We start from the raw sequence: 20,059 nt of genomic DNA, 5'->3' as shown, positions 1-20,059 counted from the left end.
TATCTATCTATCTATCTATCTATCTATCTATCTATCTATCTATCTATTTATAGTGAGGCATTGGGGTTAAGTGACTTGCCCAGAGTCACACAGCTAGTGAGTATTATATGTCTGAGGCCAGATTTGTACTCAGGTCCTCCTGACTCCAGGGCCAGTGCTTTATCTATTATGCCACCTAGCTTCCCCTAGAGGTGTCTTTTAACCAATTAAATTAATTTTACCAAGGGATTTTACTGAGATATTATAGCAAGAATAGAAGTACAAACTATTTTCTCAGGCTAGGGCACATTCCCCCTATACCACCTTGGTATCTGGGCTCAGTCTTAAAAAGTGTTTACTCCAAAGCCTTTACCCCATCATTTTCCTTTCTGATTGTAGCATTGTGGTTGTTTGTCTTTTGTTTTTGAAGAGGACCATGACATCAGGGAGGTGATGCCATGATATGCAAGTGAATTGGATTTAAGTGAGGGAGGGCTGTGCAAAGTCACCAGCTTCTCCTCCGGAGCCATCTGAGTCCAGTGGCCAGATATAGATCCCTTCAGATAATGGTATGTCAGTAGCTTGATCCAATGTATTGTTGGGCTGGATTGTGTAGGTCCCTCCTTGAGTCTGTGAAGGTGACAAACTCTAGTATGGACTTCTGATATTTCAAAATTTATAAAGTTACATCCATCTCCAATACTTCTTTACCCTTCTTAGCAACTGTAGGGCCGTATGTTTGTGGCTTCATACAGTTGCTTCATTTCATCCTAGACGCACTACTGAATACAACTGAGGACGGGTTTGGTCGAAACCCAAATGGGCAAGAATTCCCCAAGTCACCAAAGTAATGACCAGGTTTCCTGAAACACTAGAGTCCTGACTTCCTTTAACTGTGTGAACCAAGTAGAATTTACCCACTCAATGTATGCGGTTCTTCCACATAATTTACGCATGTAATACCCTCTTTTCACCATCCCCTGGCCCCTATTTGGACCTTGGCACCTTAGATCTTCTACTTGTTTTATAGAGATTCATCACCAGTACTTGTGCCAGCAACTGAGTGATTGAGGTCAGGACCTGGCAGGAGCAGCAAGGACAGGAGCACATTTAGGGGCCGGCAGAGCCACGGTGGTGTTCCATGAACAGGACTCTCAACTGTTCTAACAGGAGGCTTCCCCTATAATGGAGTGTGTTTGCCGTCCTGGAAGAGCCTTTGTATTCACATCTAGATCCCTCTTTCTCTTATAGGATGAATATGGGTTAGGGAATCTCTAGGCTGCACGGGGTTGGTGGAACGGGTTCCAAATTCTAAGTGCAGCTTTAGCAGGAAGTCCATGATGGATGTTTTCCAATGGAGGGCCCTCAGAGCCATGATGATTCCAGGGGCCAGTCAGTGCTTCTGGTCTCTCCTTTCTGCCCTTGTGGGTTTGTTTTCAGTAGAAAATCGTCCTTACTGTTCAGACCACAGCTTGAAGTTGAGGCCATGTATTCATATTCCCTCCTAAAGAGGCACACAAAATCTGGCTCTGGAGCCATGGTTATTGCTGAACCCGCAGACAACCTGTGAATTTACATGATGGTTATGTAGTTTTGGTGGTGAGTAGATGGTCAGCACAGCCATGCTCTGCCTTATCTAAATAAGATCCCATCTTCCCTGGGACAGAAAAACATGTGTTCTTTATCTGGCCTTAGGGCTTGGTTAGGTGGCTACCCAAATACCTACCTGGTATGATTTTAGCATCACCGGGAAGTTCCCTTTGGATCTCACCTTTCCTCCTCCTCCTCATGATTCCTGGAACTCTTACCATTAGAAATTTAATCCTTTCACTCAAAGCTTCCCCTCATTTATCCATTAGAAAAGGGTGGGAGTTGGGAGGCCTCCCACCCTCCCAGGAGGACAATGCATTAAGTTTTATAAATCACTTCTGCTTTAGTATGACTAGAGCATTAGATACTTTCCTAAGACCTAGTTCTACGACGAGTATGGGGAGGAGGCATGAGAAGAAGAGGATGGGGAGAGGCAGGGTAGGGAAGAGAATACGAGTACTACATTTGAGGGGGTAAAGAGGGGAACAAAGAAGGGAGGTTGGACGGTTGAATACCTATTTTGACTATTTAATAGTTTTGCTTCCTGAATTTGGGCTTTCCTCCCTCCCTAAAGTCCCATGTCTTCTGGTTTGTGCAATGCATACTTTGGGGCATGCTATTGGATGCTGAGCAAGGGATGCTTTAGGAGGCTGACACCATCTGGGTTTTCTTGTGCTTTAGCTCTCCAGCGCATTGAGGCTATGCAGGTCTACCGATCTCAGGACCACCTGGAGGTGAAGTGGCAGACCTCAGCTGCAGAAGTTGACAGATGGGTAATTGAGTGGTACCCAGATTTGGAGACAGAGAATTTGGAGAGATCCTGGGAATTTGTCTCACAGACCAGGAACTGGACAGGAAGGGCAGGTAACCAAAGCCTCGCTCATCAGCTTTCCTGCAGGCTGATACTTAATTATGATAACTTTTTAAAAATCTGCCAAAAAAAAAGTTTAAACACGGTTAGTTGCATTCAGCTGAGTTTGTGCAACAGCAAATAGTTGTACATACTGCCTGTTTTTACTTCTTAAGGGCTGAGCCAACAGGGAAGGGGGGAGAGTTCACTTGTGGATTTGGAATGTTTTCAGTAGAAAATCGTCCTTGCTGTTTCAGCTTGAAGTTGAGGCCACGTATTCATATTCCCTCCTAAAGAGGCACACAAAATCTGGCTCCTAGAGGCAAATCTTATTCCCCCTTCACTTGGAGGTTTTGCCCTCCCTATGCCAGAAATAGGAGAAAGGGTAGGGAATAAGCATTTGTTAAGTACCTACTATGTACAAAGCATCGTGCTAAGCATTTTACAAATATTATCTCATTTGATCCTCACAACAGCCCTGCATCATAGGTGCTATTATTATCCTCATTTTACAGTTGAGGAAACTGAGGCAAATAGAGGTTAAGTGACTTGCCCAAGGGTCACACAGCTAGTAAATATCTTTAGACCACATATGAACCTGTATCTTCCTGACTCCAGGCCTGGTGCCCTATCTATAGTGCCACCTAGCTGCCAACAGGGAGGGTAGAGCTTCCAACTCCCAGGACAATAGTTTCTGGGAATAGTGCTGCCGATCTGGGGCTCAACAGACATTTGCATTGAACCTGATCATCCAACTAAGGCCAATGAAATCTTTGATTTTGTCTAGGAGAGAGGAAGATGAAGACAGGAGCTCTTCAGCCTACCCCATGATTACTGTGCTGTTGATCAAAGGATTAGTTGTCTGTCCATAAGAGCTATCATCCTGTGTTAGAATTGTAGGGGCTTGAAGCAACTTAGAAGTGATCTAATTTGCCCCCCCCCCCATTTTACAGGTGAATGAACTGAGGCCTCAAAACCAAATCCATGATTAAGTGGGTCATTCTTGTTCTGAGTAGGTTCTTTTGTTCTGAGAACTCTTAACTCTCCCTTCTTAAATGGACAGCGGCATTAATTACTAAAGAAATAAGAAGCTTCTTTGTCACAGGTGCAAAGTTTCACCCATTTCCATTAGCGAAGCAATTTATCAGAAAATCAGCAGTGGGACAGAACATTTCCGGAAAGAATTGCAAAAGAGCTCAGAGCTCTTCTTTAAAGCAAGCTAACTCTCTGTCTAGGAGTGTATGTGTGTGTGTGTGTGTGTGTGTGTGTGTGTGTGTGTGTGTACAGGCATATAAATAGATATGTATGTATATGTGTACATGCATTCATATATAATTAGGGATAGGGACAAGACCTGTGATTTAATTGGCATAAGGAACCTCCAGATGGTTAGCAATGCAAGTTACCATTTTCTCTGTAATTTATAATCTTAGAGAGTTGTCTGGCTTCCTCACTGGGAGATTAAGTGATCTGTCCATGGTTATATAACGAGTACACATCATAAACAAACTTGAATTCATTGTTTCTTGATTCCAAGGCAGTCTCTCCATCTACTCTGTCAGGTTTCCTGTCCTAATAAATCTAGTAAGCACGAACAAAAACGAATAGTCAAATGAACAATAGTAAGAAGTAGGATCTTATTTAAAACTGTTATCATTTATTGGGAGTACAACCGAATGAATTAATGGACAACAACCAAGTAATAGATGCTTCAGGGTGAATTTGAAGATCCACTACCCTAGGCAGCCAGGTGGTGCATTGGGTAGCATGCTGGATCTGGAGTCATGATGATCTGGGTTCGAACCCTGCCTCAGATACTTTTACTAACTGAGTAACCTTAATTAAGGCAAGTCACTTAATTCTGTCTCAGTTTCCTCAGCTGTAAATATCATCTACCTCCCAGGGTTGTTGTGAAGGTAAAATGAGATAATATTTGTAAAGTTCTCTGTAAACTCATCTATAAATATAGCACTATATAAATGCTATAATAATAATATATAAATATAATCAATATAATCTGCATTATACAATTATTATTATAATAAAATGCTACATACTAATTAATATAATTTATTATTATTAATACTACCCTTAAAATCCATCACGTCCAATCCCCATAGCTAGCAGAGGAGGAAAATGAAGGAAAAAGAAGGTCTAAGTGATTTGCCCAAGGTCAGCCAGTCAGTAGCATAACTACTCTGTCTCTTGACTCCTGGTAAAGGATTCTCTCTCTTCAGCCATACTGTGGGCTTACATGTGTGTTTTTCTTTTTACAGACGACTTTTTGCCATTCTGGTGTTATAACATCTCAGTGTATCCAGTGGTGGGAGTTGATGTCGGCGTTCCCCATTCCAACCAGGCTTATTTCAAAGAAGGGAGTATGTATGAATAGTACACTATCCTTGGCATTTGTAGGGGTCAAAGTTCATCTGAGGTCCTTTCAGTAAGGGGACAAGGAATAGCTCATTCACACCTCTTTTGCTGCCTTGCCTTCCATACTATGAGCCTGGATTGAACAATCCATGTCAGACAGGACAATGTGCTCAGTCCTATGCTTTAGGATGGTTAATTTGGCTTCTGTGTGGAGGATGGGATGAGATGAGATAAGAGAGAAGTACAGGTATGGATTTTGACAGGAGAGATGCTCTTAGAGGTAGAAGGAACAGAGAAGGCAAGGATCAGAGGTAAGAAAACATAGGGCATTGTTGTGGAGCTGTGGATGGTTTAGTTTGGCCAAGCACATGTGTGGAGAAGGAGTAGAAGATGAGGCTGGAAAGGTTGTTTGGGGCCATATTATGGAGGATCTTGAATATCGGATTGGGTTTGAATTTTAGTAGGTAAAGATGAGCCTTTGAAACTTTTTGAGTAGGGAGTGGCATGATTGGACCTATTTTTTTAAGTTAAATTTTAAAAAAATTAGTTGTTTTGAAACCAGAGCATTATTATAGACAAAAATATACACATATTCACCCAAATATAACATTGATATATATGAATTTAAGAACAATCTTTTTTTAATAGTTGTAGTTATATTAAATAGTCAACCTCCAAATGACATGGAATGAAAAGCTATCAAAATATAAAGACTCAGAAAAAAGAAATTAAAACTGCATAGGCTCAAGAAGAACCTGTCATTCTTATCATCCCACCTGCTTCAGGGATTTCAGTGATCCTGCAGAAGATGAGTTTACATGCCCAGACTTTTATTTAATTATCCGCATATGACTACACATAAAATAATCATAGCAGGATGATAACTTGTCTCCAGACCATTTCTATCTGTGCTCTATTGAACAGGATGAGAAGAATGAGATGATGGTGATTGATGATGATGATGTTGATAATTATTAAAGGCTGACATTAAGTACATACCACTAGACTAATGGAATGTAACCAATCTTGTTTTATCTCTGGATGGAGCCTATGAAATGACCAAGGTCCAAGAGTGAAACACAAAGGCCTTCCATAGGTGACATCTATGTGAATTCAAATGACAATATACCAACATGGAAGAGTTACAAAATAGTCAAGTTTTGTGGGTCTGTTTACAGAAGCCGAAAATTGGGCAAGTCATAGCTACTAGAAATTACCTAAAGATTATATTTTTATTAGAAGCCTAGACTTACTCATAAGTGTTTTGTCTGTATAAATCATGTGATAACAGGATGAAGTATAGTGTCATTTTTATTATCCTATCTCCTACTGATGTTATCTCAAAGATGGTTTGAATGAGCATATATCCCAACATTCTTATTCAGTTTTTTAAAACAAAACAGTCATTGCATCCTTCTGTACAATAATCTGCTGAACATGAAGCCTAAAATAACAATAGTAGGACACAAGCATTTATATAGCACCTACTATGTGCCAGACACTGTGCCAAGCACTTTACAAATATTTGATCACATTCATTTGATCTTCACAATAACCCTGGGAGATAAGTGCTCTTATTATGCCCATTTTACAGATGAGGAAACAGAGGCAGACAGAGGTTAAGTGACTTGCCTAGGGTCACACAGCTAGTAAGTATCTGAGGTCAGATTTGAACTCAGGTCTTCCTGACTCCACGCTCTATTCATTGTGCCACCTAACTGCCAAGACCATTTCTATCTGAACTGTATCAACTATAAGATAAAAGAAAATAATAATGATGATGACAATCATCATTTTTACTATAACAACAATAATGATAGAAATTGTGTAATGTATCATTACAGGGTACTAAAAACAGCACTTTACATATATCTAGAAAGATAGCCACAATTCAAGTAGCCAGAATTATGTGCCATAAGCTCACTATTCTTCATAAATGAACCCAGGACAAATCCTTCTATTACAAATATAGCTCTTCCTTTTCAATATCCTTGAGACTTAAACAAATAAACTGTATTGGAATCAGAACATTATGACACACTAACTGTAGCCTACAATTGCCTAGATATGACATTGACCCATAAGAACCTGAGAATGGCATTTTTAATAGCTATTAACATATTGAACATTTCTGTCCTCCATACCATGGGAAGCAAAATGTTTTCAAAATATAGAGATCTAGCAGAAGAAATTAAAACCATGTGAGAATATGAAGAGACTGATATAATCTTTGTTATCCTGTCCCCTATGGGAATCATGCCAAAGTTGCTTTTAGTGAGTCTACAGAAGATGATCTTCATACTTTCATTCAATTACCAAAAAACAATTATTTAATTGATCTGTGCAATTGTCTGCTGAACATTAAACAAAAAAGGATGTCAGTTGGTCCCAAGACCATCTCCATCTGAATTGCACCAAACATTAAGATAAGAACAATGAAATGATAACAAGAACAATTATAAGAATTCATTATTAATTCATTCACTATTGAATGAGGTGCCCCAAAGCAATGGTGTCAAACTCAAATGGAAATGGGGCCACTAAACCATACATAAGGACTCCTGCTGGCCACATATTGACTTAGAAAACTACACGTTAACATTTGCTATGTTCTATTGTATTTTTATTTATTTTGTTCAATATTTCTCAATAACATTTCAATCTAGTTCCAACAGTACTTGTTCCATGTTACAGGCCTGTGGCCAGTGTGTCTGATACTTTTTCTCCAAAGCACAATAACATTTATATTGCCTTTGTTGATACAAAGCCTTTGACTCAGTCCCACATTCATGGTTTATTCATGTACTGCAAATATATAAAATAGAACCAACTATAGCAAGGATGTTAGGATATTTGATGGCCTCATGGAAAACTGGAATTTTCAGGGAAACAGTTTAAGTCCATTATGGTTCTGTTTAGCTTTAAATTTATTATCATCTCCACTAAATAGAACTAAATATAGCTTCCAGATTAAAGAATGAATCAAACAAAAACACCTTGCTGATTATGAATGATATTAAGTTCATGTAGCTCCACCAAAAACCATATTGAACACCTTATACATCTTATGGAATCTTTCTTCAATATTGCTGAAATGTCATTTGGGTTTAATAAATGTAAAATTATTTTTATATATACCAAGGAAAAATAGAGACTGGAGGCTTTGCACTTCAATCTGAAGGTCATATTGAATAAATAGATGAAGGCAATACTTCCAAATCCCTTGGTCTCCTCCACATAAAACACATTGAATGTGAAGGTACCAAGGAGAAAGGCATGGCTAAATATGTTAAGGGACTTACTGGCATCTTGAAATCCAAGCTGTATGAGAAGGACATTTTTAAAGCAATTACCACCAACATAGAACCGGGCTTAATGTGTACTTATGGAACTGTCAATTAGACTAAAACAGATTAGAAAAGTATTACTAAAATAATCCATATAATTTTAATAAAAAAAACACAGCCTATCCTTCTAAGGCATCTATAGAAAGAATAACACTTCCTCAAGAAGATGATTAGACACTCAGAGTGCATTAGAGATCTTTTCTCTTTGAACTTCATCAAAATGAGAAGAAATGGGATAATAATAGTAATATTATTAATAGTAACAATAATAGAAACTGTGCAATATATCACTACTAAAGGCCATAAAACTTTTATCGTTGTTCAGTCATCTCTGACTCTTTATGACCCCATATATAATTATAGGTTTGCTATTTCTTTCCCTTGTTCATTTTACAGATGAAGAAACTGAGGCAAACAGGGTTAAGTGACTTGCCCAGGGTCACACAGCTAGTAAGTGTCTGAGGCTGGATTTGAATTCAGGAAGATGAATCTTCCTGACTCCAGGCCCTGCACTCTGCACCCTGCACCGCCTAGTTGCCCATAAAAGTTTAGCACTTAACAAATGCCCTAGAAAGACATGATCAGGTAGCCAAAATTAAAGACCAAGAAGTTATCAGGCCCCAGACCTACAGAAATGCTTTTGGAACAAACAGACATCACCTGCCTGCATAGGTAAAGGTTGGTAAGAATCGCACATGATTGGATTTGTCAAATATAACCAAATGAAACAGAAGCTAAGATCCTGGAATGGAATCTCCATGGACAACATCTGCAGAAACTCAGCCAGCAGAATATTGATGAAGAAATGCCTGAAAAATGGATGAATCATACAGATGTGTGGTGAAAATGAAGAAGCTTTTCTTGGTAATTCAGGACCGGGTCATTGCCACCAGAATCTACAGAAAAAATTTTCCAAAAGGATCACAACACTTACCCAATAGCTAACAAGATGTGACCAAGTGGCTAGAGTTATAGATCAGAAGTTTACTATCTATCACAGATTGTCAGATAAAAAAATCACCATACTGAACATATCTATACCTCAAAATATCTTGGAGAACTCAACCCTGAACAGTTTTCAGAGACTCAGCTGTTGCCCACAATTGCCTAGGCATAATTTTGTTTTGTTCTTTGCTTTTTGGTGAGATAATTGGGGTTAAGTGACTTGCCCAGGGTCACACAGCTAGTAAGTGTCAAATGTCTGAGTCCAGATTTGAGCTCAGGTCCTCCTGACTCCAAGGCCGGAGCTCTAGCCATTGTGCCACCTAGCTGCCCCTTAGGCATAATTTTGATCCATAAAAACTCAACAATAATTTAAATACGTATTGCCATACTACATACTCATAATCTCCAAGTTGCATGGAATAAAAAAAAAAATCTTTCAAAATATAGAGACCTAGCAGAGGCTAAGAGGGGATGAGTGATTGCCCCATGGTCACGTAGCTAGACACGAACCTGGGTGCTGGAACCAAGTGTTTTTGACTTTAATTCTGGCACTACAGATTTAATCCAATCTGAGTTGAGTGTTTGTCAGAAACTTTCTTTTTCCTTGAGGGTGGGGTAGCAAATGTGGTAGAAAGTCAGGCTGATGGTGAATGAGTACTCATTGTTTGTCTTCCTGTCTTTTTAAAAGTCCCATTAGAAGGTCCATTGGCTAAGGCTCAAAATATCACTGCCCAGACAGCTACAATAAAATGGGAAGAGATTCCCAAGATCCAGAGAAGGGGCTTCATCACTAACTACACCGTGTTTTATATATCTGACCGTGGAAAAGAATTTGGTAAGTGTACATGTGGCTCAACTGAAAAAAAAATCTTTTTATTCCACCCAAGTAGTATGATTAAGTCAACAATGGTGGCTACATTGATCTCTGTTCTTTGCAATGGGCTTTCTTACTGGAGGTCTGTTTCCTGGATGACGTACAAACCTCCTCCTTTAGCTAATTCATTTCCATTTAGACTCAGTGAATATTGAATTATGTGCTCAGTGCTGTGCTAGACGTTATAGGGACTACAAAGGTGAAAACTGACACTGATCTTACCCTCAAGGAGCTTGTATCAGAGTAGATAGGCTATGACATTTACAAGATTAAGCAAAATCCGAGGCAGAATGCAGGATTCCTAGGTGCCTTTGAAGAGAGCTGAGAAGGAAATATTTGTCTTTTGATGAACAGAATTAAAGCTGAATTGGGTGAGGGGAGTGGTACTTGGGGCAAAATATTGATCATTTTCTCCTTACCTTTGTGTGTATAATGGGAAGAAGTATATAAAACTCAAAATCCTGAAAGAAGTTTTAAAACTGTACAACTAGTTGGGGTTTTATTTTGGATTTTACCTGTGAATTCGCTGGTATAGGGTACCCCTGGTCAAGAAACTCCCTCTACCAATATAGATCAGCAACTGTTCTACAATTTCTGGTCTTAGGGAATTGTCCAGGGTCACAGAACCAGTCTGTATCAATCTGGACTTGAACCCAGGCCTTCCTGACTCTGAGGCCGGCTCTCTGTTCATTATGCCTCTCAACCTGTAAAAATGAATGTACAGAATTAAATTGCACAGTCATCTGATTGAGATTTTAAAGTCTGACTATTTCATCACCATCAGTGAGGGGATCTCCCCCATTTCCCCAAGGCACCACTGGGTCTACCATTATGGATCCAACACAGCGATTAACAAGAGGACTAAGATGATGTATTTTGACCTCCTTGGTTTTCTAGCCCTTGCTGAAACCCTGATACAGCCAATAACACTGTGTTCTTAGTAAAGTTGGTTATATGAGGAAGGGGTGGTAGGAAGACATTTCCACCACTGTTTCCATAGCTCTGCTTCTAGGGAAAGGAATAGTTAGCCAGGTAATGCCATCTATCCATATAGTAGCTGATAAATTTCCATTCCCCAAAGCAGTCTCCTCTACTCTACCCAGGTTCCTCCCTGATTCAGCTGACAGACACTTCCTTGGAGGCAGTGTGGTATAATGGAAAGAATGCTGGGTCTAGAGTCCAAAGATCTGGATTCCAACCCTGCCTTGCAATCCTGATGCTTAATGGCTGTGTGACTTTGGGGAAGTTATGTAGCCTCCCTGAGCTTCCATTTCTTCCTCTGCCAAATGTGGAGACTGCACTAGATGACCTCCAAGATTCTTCCTGGCTTTAGATCGATGATCCTTTTGTTCTCTGCCCAACAAGGCATTGTCCTTAATAGATGGAAATAGAACAAATATTGTTTGCCTAAACTTTTATTTCTCCCTCTATCTCCAATCCATTTCCTGGGGGGTGGGTCTAGAGGGGCAAGCCCTGGCCTCAGGACAGTGACTGGACTCTAACAGGCAGGAACAGCTCTGGGGATAACTAGAACCTGCAGGTATACTTTTGAGTAAACTTGGAGTCTTCTTTGGCCAAGTACCTTCAAGTCACTTGTTTCATTTGCATACAAGTCTGGAATGTACTGGAATAGTCTAATGGAATACAAGTTCCTTGAGGGCAGGGTCTTAAATTTTTGTCTTTGTATCACCAGTGCTTACTATCCTCAGGGCTTATTCTGCCTTGTACAGAAGATATGCCTAATAAATAAAAGCTTTTTGAATGGAATAGAATTATACAGCTCCCACACCAACTTGGTCTCATGAGGACTGATGAATGCTTCCCCCCTTTTCCCTTTCTTTCCCCTACAGAATTGAGTTTGAAGCTGACTGAAGTGGTGGTGGTGGTGGGTGGGTTGGGGGAGGAATCATTTGTCTTTGCTGTCAAATCTTTTCCAGAATAGCAGAATCTCAGAATTGGAAGCTGTCTAACTTAGCCCAAACATCTCTGATAATTGGTCCTCTAGCATTTTTTCCAGTGAAAAGGAACCCAGTGTCTCCCGAGGCAGCCCACTGTACTTTTGGACAGCTCTAATTATTAGAATTTTTTCCCTTCACCTCAAGCCTAAGTCTACAACTTCTACTGACCACTTGGCCCTCTGGGCATAAGCAGAACAACAGCAATAATAATAATTAATATTTATACAGTGCTTGCTATTTGCAAAGTATTGTGGTCAGTGCTTTATGATTATTACCTCATTTGTTCCTCATAACAACCTTGGGGAGTGGGTGCTATTGTTTTCCCAATTTTTATTATCCTTATTTACAGATGAGAAAACCGAGGTAGAGGTTAAGTGACTTACCTAGGGTCACACAGCTAGTAAGTATCTAAGGCTAGGTTTGAATTGGGGTCTTCTATACTCCAGCCCACACTCTATCCACTGAGCCATCTAGTTGTCTTCTTTTCTTTTCAGGAATTCTCTTTTCTTGTCTTCACTCTAGTCTCTCCCTACTCCAAAATCTCCAGGGCCAAGTTGGAAATCTGGGAAGTTGGGGCATACAGAAGTGGGAAGAGGTGACCTGATTTAGAATCCAGAGTCTCCATGCTCCCGGTTTAGTCACCAGCATGTTCAATTATCAAGATCCCTGGAAGAGTGTTGGATGGGAATTTAAATTACTTGGGTCTGTCTTTTAAAAATTCATCATATCTTTTCTTATAGCTAGGACAGTCAATTCTAGTATTTTGCAATGTGAATTGGAGTTCCTGCAAAGGAACACTCAGTATACCGTCAAGGTCATGGCCAACACCTTGGCCGGAGGCAAGAATGGAACAAGTTTCAATTTCAAGACTTTATCGATTGGTGAGTAATTGTCAAAGGCAGTGCTTCTTGATGGTGACAGCATTTCTTCCCAACAATATTTGCTTAGCCTGGGATTTCTTTAAGTGTATCCTGTGATGACTACCTCTGAAAGCAAGGAAAAAAAGGAAAGAAAACAAAGGATAAGGGTTTTTTTTTTTAATATGGAAAGAGCTGTACTGCATCCCATATACTGATATTCCAGAATGGGATGCAGAAAAATGGCATGCAGCTATGGAACTGGAATATTTAGAATTGAGTTAATAGCCATTCTACTGTGTCCTGGGCTCAAAGGCTAGACTCTCTTTATGCCCCAAATCAGAGTGAGTAAGAGTGGCCATTCTTTTTTTTTTTTTTGGTGAGGCAATCAGGATTAAGTGACTTGCCCAGGGTCACACAGCTAGTAAGTATCAAGTGTCTGAGATCAGATTTGAACTCCCTCCTGACTCCAAGGCCAGAGCTCTATCCATTGCACCATCTAGCTGCCCCAAGAATGGCCATTCTTAACATCAATCTCAACAACAAACCCAAACTTCAAGATTATTGCCATGTCACTAACATAGATTCTAACGTCAGAAGAGATGAGGAACCCTTTGCTTATCATAGAATCAAGAACTGGAAAGGGCTTTAGAGATCATCTAGTCTGACTCCCTCACTTTATAAATGAGATAACTGAAGCCTAGAAGAGGAAAAGTGATTTCCCTACAATTAGAGCTAGAAGTAATGGAGGCAGGCCTTAAATCCTGATCACCTAACTTCAATCCATCATACCTGACATTATGCAACCTGAGTCACAGAATGCAACTTAATTTAAGTTATGATTGATTTTTTTTGAGAAAACCATATAAAATGGTCCATCAGTTCTACAAATAAGAATAGAGAATGTAAAACTCTATTCAATAAAAATAATAAATCGTTGAGAACAAATATACTTCATTTTCATCTTCTTGTTGATGACAAGGAGAAGAAAGGATAAAGGAGAGAGAGAGAGAGAGAGAGAGAGAGAGAGAGAGAGAGAGAGAACATCATTGTATACTATGTTCTTAAGAGACAAAGTTCTAATTCATTTATTAATGTTGAACCTTAAAAATGCAACCACTCAGATGAAAAGGAATGGGTAAATATTGCTGGACTTTATTACCTTAAAGTGTTTTAAATTTCTGCCCAAAGCTTGGAAATACTAAAACTCTCATTTTCTCATTTTCATTGAGGAAAAATTTTTTAGCCTTCTACTCTGCAATTAAGAAAGGTTGCATCTATTTTTACTTGGGGAAAATGTTTCCTATTTGCATGGATCAACATGCCCTGTCTTGTGGCAATTTAGGGAATTTCTGTATTGCTGCTTATGTCTGTTTTTAAAAAATTGTGATCCTAACACACATCACCAAACATGATCATTTCCATAAACAAAGAATAAACAGAAAAAGAGAGCTGTATGTGAAAACTGAATTTCACTTATTTATTGCTGGCTTTTAAAAAAAAGAATATAATACATTTAACATTGTCCTACTTCTCTGTTTGCTAAAGACTTTTACAGTTAGTTTGTATTTGTTCAACTATAGGCAAAAATGGAAATCCCTTTTTGGTGTTTGTATTGAGTGCCAGCTGAAATTAAGCTGAAGAACAAATCCAGTCTAGGCTTAGATTTGACTAACTTAGCTAGATTTGGTTGATATTGATACATGTCATGAAAGATGGTTAACAAGGAACATATGTTAGTTTAACTAATGGATTACCCCCAGTGGACCAACCCTTCTGGGAAGACTGACTTTACTAAAGAATTAGCAAGGAAACCCTTTTTGTGGTTAAATATTGTTCCCCTTTTCTTACAGGTATAATTGAGATTGTGCTTTTAGCCTGTATCATTGGAGGTAGTCTTTTTTTCCTTGGTATCCTGGTAATGGTGTATAGTCTCACCAAACCCAAGTAAGTATTTATGTGTGTTTAGCAAATGGAGAAGAGGGAGTGGTATAAGGAAATTATTTGTCATCATTTTAATTCAGAAGTTTTACCAGAAGCTTAACTGGACAAGAAGAAATTGGTTAAGCCACAGCCTTTTTTGTGCTTTAATAATTTCAGTTTTCTTTTCTTTCTTTCCTTTTTTTTGTACTATTTTGCTCTTGAAAATCACTAATAGAAACGAATATTTCAGTTAATAAGCATTTATTTTCTCTTCCCACTCCCTCCTCCATTAAAAAAAGAACAAATATGCAGAGCAAAACCAAAATTTTAAACAAATATGCATAGTAAAACCAAACAAATTCCTCCATTGTCTATGTCCAAGTATCAGTGTCTCAGTCTGCATCTTGAGTCCATCACCTCCTCTGTCAGGAAGTGAGTAGCAAACCTTATCACTGAAAATTATTAAACTAGGCATACCCTCCGACTCAGAGCTACCACTTTTAGGCCTATACCCCAAAGAAATCAAAGAAAATGGGAAACGACTGATAGGTACAAAAATTTTTGTAGCTGCTCTTTTTGTGGTGACAAAAAACTAGAAACTAAGGGGGTACCCAAAGTGAAAATGGCTGAACAAATGATAGTATGTTAATGTAATGGAATATAAACCTTTCTGTATACAAAGAAGAACAGAAAGAAGGCTGTGTATGAAATGGCAAGATTTTATTATGTTCAAAATTTTATTATGTATTGGGTTTTTTTTGAGGTACATAACATATTTGACATGTTAGTTTCAAAGCTGTCCTATTGCCTAACACAGCCTTCTCTAAGGGCCAAGAAAGGCCTTGGTGGTCTACTCTCTGCAGCGCTGATTGCTTGGGGTGATGCAGAAAAGGTCAGAGATGCCCTCAGATCTCTAAAGATGAGTATTTCATAGCACCAAAGGACCACGGAAGCGTTGACCCACTTTCCTAAAGCACTAATATAAATTAAAGTGGGATACAGAGACAAGAAAGGGTGGGATGTTTTCAAAGGATACTGAGAAGTTCAATTTGAGACTTGAAAAGCTCATTTACTTGAAAGTATTCATAGATTATAGAGTTAATGTGTCACCCAGATTAGATTGGAGGGTTATTTGCTTTGCCTTTCTTCAAGTCATATCACATACATCCCTGATGGTGCTGCTCAACCCTGACGCTGGCTGGCTCAGAGGGCCCAGTTCTGTTCAGCTGGATCCATATGGTAACTAACCCAGTACAACAAATGATGGCATACCAATGAATGAGAGTTCCCCTGTCTTTAGTTATTATAGGAATTCTGCCTACTTTGGTTGAGTGGATTAAATAAACTTGGACAAGTTTCTAATTTCTCCATTTCTCATGTTTTCTTATCTCCAGTGGGGAGGGTGAATCAGATAATGTCATATCTACGGACTCCATCTGGCAAGATTTGCATTTAGAGCAAGAATTTGCTAGGGAAACTAGATGCAGTTGGTTGAAAATAGTGTGTTGGTCATTATCTTAAACCACACAAATTCTTAATGGATTAATAATATAAATGTTTAAAAAAGCACATGATGAAAAAGAAAGAAGATAGTAAAAGGTCTTCTCTTGCGTAATTGTGGAGAGGGGAAAATGCTTAACCAGCTATGACTTAGAGGAAATTAATAAGGACAAAATGAATGATTTTGATTATATAACATTTTAAAAAAACTTGTGAAGAAAAAACAATGCATCCCGAATCAGAAGAAAAAGAAACAGATTGGGTAAGGATATCTTTGCCTTAAATATTTCTGATAAAAATCTGATATCTGTAATTTAATGAATTGTGACACATTTATAGGAACCTCTGCCCAGTGATAACTGGTCAGAGAAACAGGAAGTTTTTACAAGAAGAAACTATCAACAATTACTCTAAAAAGTGTTCAAATTCTCTAATTATTAGCTAAATGAAAACTAAAGCGACTCTGTGATGCTACCTTATAGCCATCACATTGGCAAAGATAGAGAAGGATGATAAAATCCACACTGATATAGTTGTGGGAAAACTGGCATACTAATATCCTGTGGAACTATAAACTGATTGAATTATTTAGGGAAAGCAATATGGGATTATACAATAAGAAAAACAAAAATGTTTATATCTTTTGATCCAGATCTCAACACAAGACTTATACCCTAAACTTGGCATGGTCAGGGGGAAAAAATACAAAACCTCATCTACTTTTCTTTCTTAATGGCAGATTTAAACGACTAGTTTGTCCAGAAATCCCCAATCCTGCAAAGAGCAATGTAGTCTTATGGCATGGTGACAATTTCAAAGTAAGAGGCCATATATTTATTCCTAAAATCACGCCAGCAGTCTGGGTTTCTGGGAAGGAGAGGCTGAGCAGGGTTTATATGATGAGGATCAAAGTGGGAACATCCTTGTGAGAGATCAGCTAGAATCAGCTTTTCAGATACATGCAGGCTCAAAGTTTAGAAGAAAGAAAGGGATAACATTTACTAAGTGTGTATGGTATGTCTCAGCATAAACTTGGTGCTTTGAGGAATATGATAAAATTAAAGTCCTTATGGTCCTGATTTTCTAGTTAATGAAAGAGAGAATGGAATAGGAAATAAGTGTGAGAACCTATTGGGAGCAGTTTGTAATTGAGGGTGATTTAATTGAGAGCAAACCCAGTTTATAAATATTGAGTAAATACACAGAGTTCACAGGGAGGAACCTGGGGGATGGAGCATACAAGTGGCACCACAGACTGACCCCAAACCATGCCATATGAGGATGGGTTGAAGGAACTTAGAGAGTATTGCTTAAGAAAGACAACTCTTGGATTAGGGGTGGAAGGGGTGAGAATTGATAGCTGAGAGACGGCATGGGTACAGCCTAGTGCCATGCGAAGGGAAATTGGGTTTCTAATTCAAGGGTCTGAGCTCATAATCTATTTTGTGACTTGTTACCTGTGTGAACCTAAGAGGGTTACTTTTCTCCTTTGGTCCTTAATTTTCACATCTATAAAATGATAGGATTGGATTAAATAATCTCTAAATTCCCTTTCAGTTCAAAGTTCCATTAGCCTCTGATGTTTTTAAAGAGATGTTATGTGAAAGAAGGATTAGAGGTGGGATGACCACTTGTAAGGGGGTATTTTCCAGGGATTTCTGTTCAGGTGAAGGTTGGACAAAATGATCTCCAGATTCCCCTTTAGCTCTGAGAATCTATGAGTCTGGGGCTCTGATTTGGCCCATGTGACACCAGAGGGCAGAATTAGGACCGATGGGTTGAAGTTATGGAGAGGCATACAGAGCTCAAAATAACAAAGAAACTCCTGATAACCAGAGTTGCCCAACACAGGCGTGGACTTCCTTGGGGGGATGTGGCTAGCCTGTTTCTGGGATTTATGTCTTCTCAAAGGAGTAAAAGTTGGGGAAAAACCCCCAAACCTTAAAAGAGCATCAGGTCTCCCTCCCTCATTTTGCAGATGAGGTAGCTAAGGCTCAGAGAGTTACTTGCCCAAGATTGCTTGGTAAGCAGAAATAGGATTTGAACATGGGTTTGCTGATATTTCCATTTGATCACATAGTTGTTCAAAGTAGAGGCTGAATGACCTCTGGGTGAGGAATATTGCAAATAGAGTTCTTGCGCCAGGAGAAAAAACTGGTCTAGATGACCTCTTATATCCTTCCCAGTCTTAAAATTCTAATCTAGAGCAACAATAGCTAACATTTGCACATTGCTTTAAGGCTTGCTGGGGCAGCTAGGTGGTGCCATAGTGCATAGACTGCAGGGGCTGGAATTAGAAAGACTCATCTTCCTGAGTTCAAATCTGGCCTCAAACTTTTACTAGCTGTGTGACCCATGGCAAGTCACTTAACCCTGTTTGCCTCAGTTTCCTCATCTGTAAAATGGGTTGCAGAAGGAAATGGCAAATCACTCACTTAGTTTCTTTGGACTTCAGTTCCTCATCTGTAAAATGAAAGAGTTAGACAGGATGGTTTCCAAGGGCCCGTCTAAGTTAAATCTATGATCCTATGATCTGTTAGTAAATTTGGTGCTTTGTGTCTCCATTTTCTATGTAAGACAGGGCTTAAGGAATTTTGTGAAGATAAGATAATTCCCAGAATATTTTGAGCTTTCTAGAAGAAATGACCTGTAGATGTACAATGCCTAACTTTTGGCAAACTTAGTGGAATAATATGTACCACATGACACCTACTTGTTTGCTAGAAGCATTTAGAATGGACCAGGAGTAGTTCGGGGGAAGGTGGGATGAGAAAGGAGACTGGGTCTTTTCATGTAAAAGTATTTTAGAATGTATCATTACCAAGCTCTTTGTCTCACATGGCATCCAAGTGATCTTTGGCGATGATGGTGGTGGGTGTTCTTTCTTTTGACAGTCCAAGCTGCATCTTGGAGAGGTCCAGTTCCATGGCAAGATGATGGCAGTTGATGAGAGAATTCCAAAACCATGCTTGTCTTCCTCTGGTGATTTGATTGACAAGTTAGTGGTGGACTTTGAGAATTTCCTGGACAAAGCTGAGGTTCACAGAGTAGAAATGATGAAGATGCCGGAAAACATTTTGAGTGGGGAAAATAAGGAGTACGTGAATTCTACATGTAATTTTTACAGTCCTTCAGGAAAGGTTTTCCAAGGACTTTCATCTTCAGCCTTGATTCCATTGGAAGAGACAGAAGAGCAGTGTTCAGAAAGACCAGATGAAGAAACCAAAGATAAATCCTGCCAGCGGCCAAATGCTAGTGGGATTCTAGAGCCGGAGCAGCAACCCTGGGAAGAAGTTGGATTGAATCCATATTTGAAAAATTCAGTGACAACAAGGGAATTCCTCACCTCTGAGAAATTTTCTAATCCAATTACGAAGAAGATTAAAATGCAACCATAGTCTGGGTTTGTTTTCATTTTTGTTTTTTTGGGGGAAATAACAGGGTAGAATGACCCCTAGTTAGAAGGATTGTATTTGGATGGGCAGCTAGGAGTCACAGGGGCAGAGGGCCAGGCCTAGAGTCAGGAAGACTCATCTTCCTGAGTTCAAATCTGGCCTCAGACACTTACTAGCAGTGTGATCCTGGGCAAGTCACTTAACCCTGTCTGCCTCAATTTCTTCATCTGTAAAATAAGCTGGAGAAGGAAATGGCAAACCACTCTAGTATTTTTGCCAAGAAAACCCCAAATGGGGTCATGAAAAGTCAGACACAACTGAACAACAGCAAAGTTAGAATTTGTCCACTCCTTATTAACCACAGACTTGAGTAGAGAAGTATTTGTTTATTTTTTTCCCAGTTCAGCTTGTTTATGGGTTCAACGACTAATTGCCTTTTAATACATCTGTATACATAGTTGTTCACTC

The 20,059-nt window shown here is 39.2% G+C and overlaps 1 protein-coding gene across 5 annotated transcripts in view; it reads left to right on the top strand.

The window, feature by feature from the left end:
- Positions 1–19,598, top strand: part of IL31RA (interleukin 31 receptor A) — a 97,413-nt gene extending 77,815 nt beyond the window's left edge. For 4 of the 5 annotated variants that reach the window (XM_027863475.1, XM_027863476.1, XM_027863473.1 and 1 more), the window contains 7 exons: positions 2,251–2,433; positions 4,696–4,797; positions 9,773–9,919; positions 12,657–12,797; positions 14,627–14,720; positions 16,936–17,014; positions 19,091–19,598. In XM_027863475.1, the coding sequence (XP_027719276.1) occupies positions 2,251–2,433; positions 4,696–4,797; positions 9,773–9,919; positions 12,657–12,797; positions 14,627–14,720; positions 16,936–17,014; positions 19,091–19,594 (1,250 nt within the window). In that variant the 3' untranslated portion in view covers positions 19,595–19,598. The remainder of the gene's footprint in view (positions 1–2,250; positions 2,434–4,695; positions 4,798–9,772; positions 9,920–12,656; positions 12,798–14,626; positions 14,721–16,935; positions 17,015–19,090) is intronic. The other variant, XM_027863477.1, reaches the window with a different exon arrangement.
- Positions 19,599–20,059: the final 461 nt, after the last annotated feature.

The sequence above is a fragment of the Vombatus ursinus genome, unplaced genomic scaffold (assembly GCF_900497805.2).
Source record: "Vombatus ursinus unplaced genomic scaffold, bare-nosed wombat genome assembly UNPS02014772.1, whole genome shotgun sequence".
NCBI lineage: Eukaryota > Metazoa > Chordata > Mammalia > Diprotodontia > Vombatidae > Vombatus > Vombatus ursinus.
This window is presented reverse-complemented; position numbering and strand designations above follow the sequence as displayed.